Source organism: Ammodytes marinus (genome assembly GCF_949987685.1).
Source record: "Ammodytes marinus genome assembly, chromosome: 10".
Classification (NCBI taxonomy): Eukaryota; Metazoa; Chordata; class Actinopteri; order Uranoscopiformes; family Ammodytidae; genus Ammodytes; species Ammodytes marinus.
Window position 1 is genome coordinate 16,032,562 of NC_137214.1, and position 9,879 is coordinate 16,042,440.

The window sequence follows — 9,879 nt, forward strand, 5'->3', positions numbered from 1 at the left end:
CACACATGTATAGCCTGCATTTAAATGACCATCTATAATTAGTTGGCATATTGTTGTATTACAATTGAAATATTATATGAAAGGGAGAAGCTTTGCCTGTCGCGGGTCGCGGCATGTCTGTGTGCTAAAAATGACGGCGACAAACTCAAATAATCATGCTTAGTGTAACATATCAGCTAGCTCGCTAAATAGCCTAGCAAGAAATGCTGATTACCCTCGCAGGTGACCAGCGCACAAACTACTGTATGATAGTATAATGGTGGGTCAGCATAACAACATACCTCTCTTATCACCGATACTCAGCTCCGCTAGTCTGCAGCCAGCTGCTTTCCTGCTCATTCACGAGGAACAATGTCCGACGAACTCGAGAATGAGCTTGAGCTGTGGACATCTTTTTTCCCCTCCTCTGTTCGTGTGACAGGCCTCCAAATGAACCAATGAGGTGGCCGCCCCTGAACAAGCTCCTTTGATTGGTCAAGGGGGCCATGTGGTTCGCCCATAAATAGTATATAAAGGCTGCGCCGCGAGTTCGCCATCTGCTGGTGGACCTGTCTAACTGCACCTAAAGATACAGAATTAAAAAATACAGACCTCATTTTACAGGTCTCATTTTTGCAGATCTCTGCGGCACGAATGGGACAATATTCCGTGAGCGCACAGGAAGCGATCCACAAATGCGCAGAGCCAGTTTCACATGTAGAAATGGTTCTGTAAATGTGTAAATAAGAGTTGACATGTCTTTTTTTGTGGTGAAACTATTTGCATTAAAAAAAAATAAAACAATTATGCAAAATTAAAATACACATTTACAGCCTAAATTCTACATATTTGCAAATCACTTTTTCTTTGTGTGGATATAACTTTACAAAACACAATTACACACATACAAATTATTGCACTTCACATTTGTAAGGCTTGTTCTACAGATCTCGGTGGTAGAAGTTGGACAAAATTATGTAAAAATGTAATGTGGCTCACAAACTCACAGGAGGTAATCCACAAATATGCAAACCCCTTTTCACAAGCAGAAACAGATCCGTAAATGCGTAAATATGACTTTGTATTTTCAGAGTAAGTTCTACATATTTGCATGTCAAAAATTACAGGTTTGTGGATAGTGAAATACGTGTGAATCATGATACACACTTGTCAATTGTCTTCTGTGCTTTTACAAAACTGTTTTGCTTTCACAGATATTAAAGTCTAATAAACTCTTCCATACCAGGAGGTCACTTCCAGATGCGTGCGTGTGTCCAGTGGAGATGTGTGTATCCATCTCCATGAGATAGTACTTGCCTGTCTTTTTTTTCTGTGGAAGCGGAAGTGAAAGGTCTTTTCCAGGAATACTCCGGAAAACTCCCCTGCTGTCCCCTCTGCAGAGCCACAGTCCGTTGGTTTTGTTTCAATAGAAAAGGCTGTGATTATAACCTTAATTTCCTCTTTTACATATCCTTTTCTTTCTCAACCCTGTGAGACAGCTGTTGTCATACCAACCAAACACTGTAACAAAACACCTACAGTGCTGTCATGGACATTATCAGTGAGACTGCAGCCACTTGTGACGGTGAATCAGAACGAATGAACATCCGATTAGCACTCCAGTCCTTTAACAAACAACCCTCCAATAAACACTCCCTCCTGGGATAGCTGAGTTGACGTAATAATGAGGCTGATCATTTAAAATTGAGAAGCCAACGTTTTAATCATGTGCGTGAGTAAGAGTGACACTCCCACGTCATTCTCAAGTGAAATTCCAGTCACCTCCCCTAGGAAGTATCAATAAACTGACTAATTACTCCTAAAATCTTCCCACTATGAGGGATTGTACCACTATGTGCAAAGGCGGGTTGTAAAATCTTAGGCCGTAACCTCACCAACTAGACATTTCTCTTTCAATTTCTCTGTCTTGTTACATTTCTTGTGAAGGTCGAGTGTTATTCATTAAACATCCCGTTGTTGTTTGGAATTTTAATAAGATGGGTTTGTTGTACATGGCCCACAGCCACCTGAAACAGAGTGCATGGCACAGAGCCTTGTATCTTCAGGGGTATTTTTCTATCTCATCTCCTTGTATTTGTTGCATAATCCTGTCCATGATGATGTTCTTAGTTCTTTAGGGAAGTCTACACCACGGCATGGGGATTTCATCATCAAATTTCCCTTTCCCCTATTTACTGTAAGTGATACCATATTACAAGAAACAGCAATACTGAACTGCACCCTCAGACCCAGAAGATATGTGGTCATGATATAAAAGTATGTGATATGAATTGTCACATTCATTATTTTATATATCAAGACAGCTCCACTTATCGATGCTAAATACAATTTAGAAAAATGGGAATTTCAGTAGGAAAAATATATGAAATGAATGGAAATAACTGGAAACAGATAGATTGTTAAAAGTCTTTTAATTACTTTCTTCATTCCTCAACTCAATAAAAACAATCAGCAGTCAAAATAAGCCTTCACCTCCTTCTTTGTTGCGCCCAAAACACTGAGGGGATTCCCTTTGACATTATTCGATTAATTTCTCAGATGCCCCGGAAATATCCTGCCTTTGTTTGAAAGGATGGTGGCAAAACGCAACTTGACCTCTTCTGTGGTCAAAGTCGAAAACGTTAGTTACAAATGTACACAATATTCAGTAGTGGTAGGAATATTCAGATGTTTTAATTAAGTGAAAGTAGCAAAACAACAATGAAAAAAAAACTAAACTTTTTTGATGTATACACACACAAAGAAACAGACAAGCATTTTAGGACGGTCAATAGAATACCTAATTAGCATACCACAGTAACCTAAAACAAAGGTAATATTGCAATTGCAAAAGTGTAATGAATTATAATGGCAGTCTTACATATAAGGCACATGCTTTGAGTTTAATGCTAACATTGGCATGCTAAAATACCCACAGTTATAATGCTACATCTATGTTAACAAGGATCATTTCTATTTTGTTCAGCATCTTAGCTAAATCAACATTAACATGCTAATTTAGCCCAAGCTGAGGATGACCTTAATACATGTTTGAAAATATTTGGTTTTTAACCAAAGTATTAGACAAAAACAAATGTTGGCCTGATGATGGTGCCATATAGGCAAAAACAAAAATATATATTTCTATTTTTACATTTCTATATCATTGTAGCTATCAGAAAGAAAGCCATTAATCAATAATACATGACTTTTAAGTTGAAAGTTCAGGCATTTTTCACATTCTTGTAGCCGTAAAACACATGTAACATTATTCAGATATAACGTTTAGGATTACTTTCTGCCTCAAAAGTAGATTGTGTATCTCAGTGTTGGAATGTGACTGATTGTCTGAATTTGTATGAGTCACGGGGTTTTATCAGTTCCTGTGTATTGTAATATGCAAAGGATCCTATTTTAAGCTCTCTCCTCATAGTTTGGCTCTGGGTATATAAGAGTGTGCACCACGCCCCTCTCTCTGGGTCCTCCCTCTCCCCCCAAGCTTGTAAAGTATGTTCAGAGCGATAGCCTCCAAGGAGCCTTCAGTCAAAACACAGCCAGCCGCGAGGTGTTACACTTTCTCCTGACATCCACGACCACTGAGACTCTCAAAACTAGAGCAGAACTTGTTCAAGGTCACCATTACCAGCTTCTTCTTTCAGCTCTGCAAATTGTTTGGGGGGTGTCAGACCTCCACGACTCAAGGAAAAAGTTTTGACTGGAGCCAGTGCTTGGAATTTAAAAAGAAAATTGAATCCACTTTTCTTTTGCGACGACATGGCATTAAGGCAGAACTCTGACAAGGAGCCAAGCATTGAGTTGTTCATTAAGGTCAGTAATTTCTTTTTTTATTTGAAAAATTGCTAGAAATAACAAGTCGATTTACACATCTGAGGGGAAGCCAATTACACCTGAAATCACTGTCAAAAGAAAGTGATGGTTCCCAATTAAATTCAAAGTTAGATTTCCCTCTAACCTTCTCTCTCTCTTAAGAGGAAAATATGCAGGCAAACATATGATTTGCTGCTCACTTATCAGTATTGTAAAAAGTCCAGAGATCCACAATTTGGTACTGGCAGTATCAATCAGAGGATCTACAGATACATGTGCTACAGGTGCTGAAGTGTTTATATCCCTTCTGAGGATCACAGCACATGTTTTATCAGTGAACTGTAGCCATAGACAGACAGTCAGTCCACCTTATCATCACACACCAAGAAGGAGCAGGGGGGTACGCAGGGGGACTGGCGCCGAGCCTGAACAGGCACACCCACTTTAACTTACGCACAACTTCAGATACAGTCACTATATCGAGAAGTCATATAAACAACTAATTTCTGACCTCGTACTATTTATCCAGACATCATAAATACATCAACTTCCTTTCATTCTAACGGTCTTGTGTGTATTTTGTAAACGGCATCTGTGCAGAAACACCTTGTCTTCTGATATAGTATATAAAACAAGGTCAACGTTCAAAAACACCACAAGACAGAACAGTATGTCTCTTTGTAAATTAAACATTCAATATTTAGTCACAAGAAGGAATAGTTCTTCATTTTAAGCTTTCTTGCTCAGATTCATTTGATAAAAATAATACTATTCATACATTGGCAGGGTCAAATACACACCAGCATGTTTGCTTAGCATGGCATGAATACTTGAATCAAAGGTTAAAGAAAAATCAATGACGCATGATGGTGACGGCCTATTTCTTGTTTGGACACAGACAAGACTCAAGGAAATCGGAACATTAACCCCTGAATTATGATTGTTAAAGCATTAAATAATTGACCCAAACGGCAAAACTTTTCCTTTGACATCAACATGTTAGTTAAAAGCTGGAGCTAAAAAAAAACACATGTGGGGCTTTAAACAGTCTGTGTTGTTTTTTTTAGCATATGTGAGTAACTGTTATTTTCCTCTGAAACACAATGTAACGGAAAACTCTTCCCTGCCATAAAGGAAACTGATTTTAATATCCCTGACACATCTTTCACTTTCCAAAACCATCTTGTTTTTCAGCAGAAGGGAGGAGGAAGAGATGTTGTGATTGCCTCACATGCCGAAGCAGAATATTTCTGGCTCATGTCATAAATTATTATTATTTTTTTTTAAGATTATTTTTTTTGTTGTTTTTTTTTCACTTTATTAGACAGAGTTGAAATGAGGCAAAGAGGGGAGGACATGCAGAGAACCGGGGTCGGATCCGAACCGGGTCTTCTGCAAAGAGGTTTAAGCCTGTAGGGGTTGCTCTATTCACTACACCAATTTCTGTCATAAAAGTAACCCGTTACTACTTTTTTGTGTTTTTCAGGCTGGGCATGATGGCGAGAACGTAGGAAACTGCCCGTTCTGCCAAAGGCTCTTCATGGTTTTGTGGCTGAAGGGAGTCAAGTTTACAGTGACCACTGTTGACATGAGGAAGTAAGCAACCCCCTCTGGCAAGAAAAACACTTCCTGAGCATCTGGTCATGGGGACTTTCAGAACAGAACTCTATTAATAAGCAAACAAGAGAGAAATTGATAAGTTTCTTTCAGCAATCCCGGCTGCTTTCTCACCTATCAATAGGTGTGTTGCTCTGTCTAACAGTGGTTGGAGGGAGGGGCCCATGATGCCAAAGCCTACAAAGAGCTCTGTGTCGCTTTCAAATAAACACCTTCTTTAGTTGAGGCTTTATTGTGTGAATTTCTCAGGGTCATATCCCGGAGAGCAAATAAGATCAGGAAACTTTGAAAGGATGCTGATAATTGAATGATTCAGAACACACACAGCAGGCCTTTCAAATGGGGCACCACTCCCATGTGTTTTTAGTAACTAGACCAACAGCCAATGTTTAAATCATTAATTTGCTCAGCTCAGCCACACTTTATTCTGACAGCCTCTATGACCAAGACGTTATCAGTTTGACTTGCTTGATACCAGTCTGATTGAAATAACTGAATGAATACAATACATCTATAATAGGTCAGATGTCCTCTTTCCATCTTTGTGTCCTTTCTACAGGAAGCCAGCCGAGCTCAAAGACCTTGCCCCAGGGACCAACCCTCCTTTCCTGCTCTACAACGGCACTCTCAAAACAGACTTCATCAAAATCGAGGAGTTTCTTGAACAAACACTGGCCCCTCCCAGGTATTGTTGCGCCTGATCATTAAACAAATATTAATGAAGTGGCATTTCTTAAAGGCAGCTTTCTCTCATCAAACAAATTCACTCCCATGGTTCGCCTTTCTTCTCTCACCTGCAGGTATCCTCATCTCAGCCCGCTGAATAAAGAGTCCTTTGACGTGGGTGCCGACATTTTTGCAAAGTTCTCAGCTTTCATCAAGAACAGTCCGAATAATGACAGTAAGTATGTTGTTAAAATTCATTAAAACGTTATTGGGATGTGAGATAAAATGCTCAGAAAATACAGTAGATACATACATCTAAGTAAAACATTATCTTCATGTGTCATCTCATGACTGATCCCTGATGGAAAGTAACTAAGTACATTTTTTACTATTGAGGTTGTTGTACTTGACTTACCTGAACATTTTCCATTTCATGCTACTTTATACATCTACTTACTATATTTAAGAGATAATTATTTGTAATTTTGTTTCTACTACATTTATGTGACAGCTACAGTTACCATGCAGATTAAGATGTACAGTATATCTACAAAATATATTATCAGCTAAAAAAGTATATATTTTCTAAAAGACTACACTGTCCAATTATAAAGTAGTTAATTAGCTCGACATTGGCCAACTACAACATGAATGCTAATATTCTAACTTATCAGTGATATTAACCTTTTAACTTGTAACAGGGTAAATGTATACAGTAGAAATAATAAATGTTTCATCTTGGTTAAAGGTCTGAATATTTATCCCCATACTGAACAAAAGCAAAAGTACCATTATGCGAGAAAACAGCTTCTTGTATCATGATGTAGGTATTATATTATTGGAAATATTATAAGTCAAACTTTGATTGTATGCAATTGTTTGCTGATACTAAGAACATTTTGCAATCCTTTCATTATCATAGAACTTGTATGTAATAATTTGAGTCATTCATCTAATTAAATGTAAAAGGTACAATATTTCAGTCTGAAACACAGCAGAATAGATATAGGCTATGGAAGCACAACTACCTCAAAATGTTATCTGAATTCAATACTTGGATAGATGAACTTATGATTTTACAATAGTTCATATGTAGTTGACCAAAATCTATATCTTTGTGTTTCTACAGTCCATGAGAAAAACCTGCTGCGGGAGTTCAAGCGTCTGGACGAATACATGAACTCTCCGCTCCCTGAGGAGGTCGACCACAACTCGAGAGAAACCGTCGGCGTCTCAAAAAGGAAGTTCCTGGACGGCGACCGCCTCACCTTAGCTGACTGCAACCTGCTGCCCAAACTGCACGTTATCAGGGTGAGACAGTGCTGGAGCTGTGCTTTCATTCTGAGGGAAATCTCTTGCATTACGTTGTATTTGTTTGTCAAGGCCAGTAGAGTAAATCTTAGCCTAAATAAATCCTTCTAGTACAAAATGTCACCACTTTGGACAGAAATGGTTTCGGTGTCTTGAGGCGGTGCTGGGAAATATCTAGTACATGTACTCAAGTACTCTACTTAAGTGTCTGAATATTTCCCTTCTATGCAACTTTAAACTTATACAAAATTTCAGGGGCATGTTTGTACCTTTTAATCAGGTTTTTGCTTTAGCCCTGTGTAACTTTTTATATTAAGACTATACATATAAAACACATGATGAGCTTATAATATAATTAATAACTGAAGATAAGGTTTGTAACACCTTAAAATAGTGTTATGTTATATATTGGTAATACTTAAATACTTTTAATTCAATGCAGAACTTTTACTTGTTGGAGTGTATACAGTTTACTTACTACTACCTTGTACTTTCACACCACTGCATCGAATATAAATATTATAACTTTTTTTTATCAACCATATTTATACGGCAGTAATAGCAACTTCTGCAACATGATGCATTGTTGTCAAGTACATTAAATACTTTGACAAATGGCTTTAACATGTAATTGAGTATTTGCACATTGTTGTATGAGGACTTTTACTTCTGAGAACCTCTTACAGCAAAAAGTTATTGATGACAAAGTGCTTAACTTAGTCTTAATCTTCCTTTCCATTTATTTCAGATTGCTTCCAAGAAGTACTGCAACTTTGACATCCCCCCACAGTTAACAGGCGTGTGGCGATACCTTCAAAATGCCTACGAGAGAGAAGAATTCAAACAGACGTGTCCTGCAGACATTGAGATTGAGAAGGCATACCTCATGGTGGCCAACAAAAGGAAATAATCCTTTGATTCATTGTGACATATTATGTCCCATTTTTTACCAAGTGTAAACATTTATGTAAAGATGACTATCAGTAGAGGGCGCTACAACCTACAAAAATATACTGTGGCAATGTATCAGATGCTGTTCCACCATAGAAAAATGTACCTGTTGTTGCAGTAAAACTTTGGGACGTTCTAAAGCTAAATGTTTTTAAGTTTTATGTTTTGTATCCATAGTCACTCACAGACTGGTGTCACACATGTTATGTTGAAAAGGCCAAATGTGCAATTGAATGTTGATGTCATTTAGAAGAGGTTTTGTTCATAGTGTAAATATATATATTTTTTCATTATTTTTACAATCAAAACACCCTCATTAAATAAATATGATTGTGTGAGCTTCATGAACAGTTCATTTCTATGCAAAAACCTGAAATACATTGCTGTATCCTTCTCTGAACAAATACAGTGTAATATGATAAATTAACTCACTGTCGCACTAATAAAAAAAACACCAAATCCATTCAACATATTCTTGATTTTCATGTGGGAGACAAAATATCACAACCAAAAGCAAAGTCACATAATGGGAATTTTCTGATATTCAAGTTTATTTTCTGCCACAAAAAAAGACAATTTTACAGCTTCAAAAATATATTTTCTATTGACAAAGATCAGACGATGAATGTAGTGTTTGGTGGGAAACAAAAGGGACGATGGAGAGTGAAGGCTTGTGCCCAGATCACACCGAATGTCTGGCGCGCTTCTTGGCTAGTTGGTGACACAGTATTTCCAGAAACACGCTGGTGGGACATCATAGAGAAAACATCAGCAAAGCAGAAGACAAGTGAAGTCCAACTCCAATCCACATTCTTTAGTCCAAATACTTTTTCCAAATACTGACATTAACTTATTTGACTTATTTCAATATTTACCTTGTGTTTGAAATCTGTTGTTATTTTACTACTATATATGCATTAAAGAATATATGTAATATGTGTAAGTAATCTCTCCTCCTTTGAGTGGCTCAAGCCTTTGTTAAACACTATTTTGATCGATCTGATTATTGCTTTATAATAAACTCATATTCACAGGTGTTATGCTTAAGCCCTCGTCAAAGAAGGTGTGTAAAGAGAAGGCGTAGCATGTGATTGATAAAAAAAACAATAAGAGTCACTCACCTCTTTTGTTTGTTTTTGGCAGGTTCTGCTCTGATCTGAGAAAAGTCTGAGAGCGAAGCTTGTCAGCTGCTGCCAACTTCCACACGGCTTCTTTTAGGTCCTCAACCTTCACAGAATAAAAACATGACAACAGCAGATGAAGATGATATGTTGTATCATGTTGAACACTGTGTCGCACTTCCAGATGCTGCAGCCAGAGCTCTTATTGGAACAAATTCGAAGAGTCACATGAAACAAATTATTGTCTCACTTGAATTTAGAATTGATTTTAAGGTTTTACTTTTAAATCACTCCATAATCTGGTTAAATTTCAACTAAAAACTAAAATCTACATATATATTGCAAGATATTTCTGTCTTATTTCAAATGTACCTTCCTCTTTGCATTTTCCCATCAATACTTCTAT

The 9,879-nt window shown here is 37.4% G+C and overlaps 1 protein-coding gene across 1 annotated transcript; it reads left to right on the forward strand.

Moving 5' to 3' along the window:
* Window positions 1-3,531: 3,531 nt before the first annotated feature.
* Window positions 3,532-8,824, forward strand: clic2 (chloride intracellular channel 2). Its single transcript, XM_080035261.1, has 6 exons — window positions 3,532-3,807; window positions 5,294-5,403; window positions 5,984-6,109; window positions 6,225-6,325; window positions 7,220-7,401; window positions 8,150-8,824. The coding sequence occupies exons 1-6, from the start codon at window positions 3,754-3,756 to the stop codon at window positions 8,309-8,311; spliced, it is 735 nt and encodes a 244-aa protein (XP_079891387.1). The 5' UTR covers window positions 3,532-3,753; the 3' UTR covers window positions 8,312-8,824.
* Window positions 8,825-9,879: the final 1,055 nt, after the last annotated feature.

Excerpts from the sequence above, each read along its gene's own strand:
- clic2 (XM_080035261.1), top strand. The coding sequence starts at position 3,754 with ATGGCATTAAGGCAGAACTCTGACAAGGAGCCAAGCATTGAGTTGTTC. Across the intron at positions 5,404-5,983 it reads ACCACTGTTGACATGAGGAA|GAAGCCAGCCGAGCTCAAAG; the intron begins GTAAGCAACCCC and ends TCCTTTCTACAG. Across the intron at positions 6,326-7,219 it reads GAACAGTCCGAATAATGACA|TCCATGAGAAAAACCTGCTG; the intron begins GTAAGTATGTTG and ends GTGTTTCTACAG.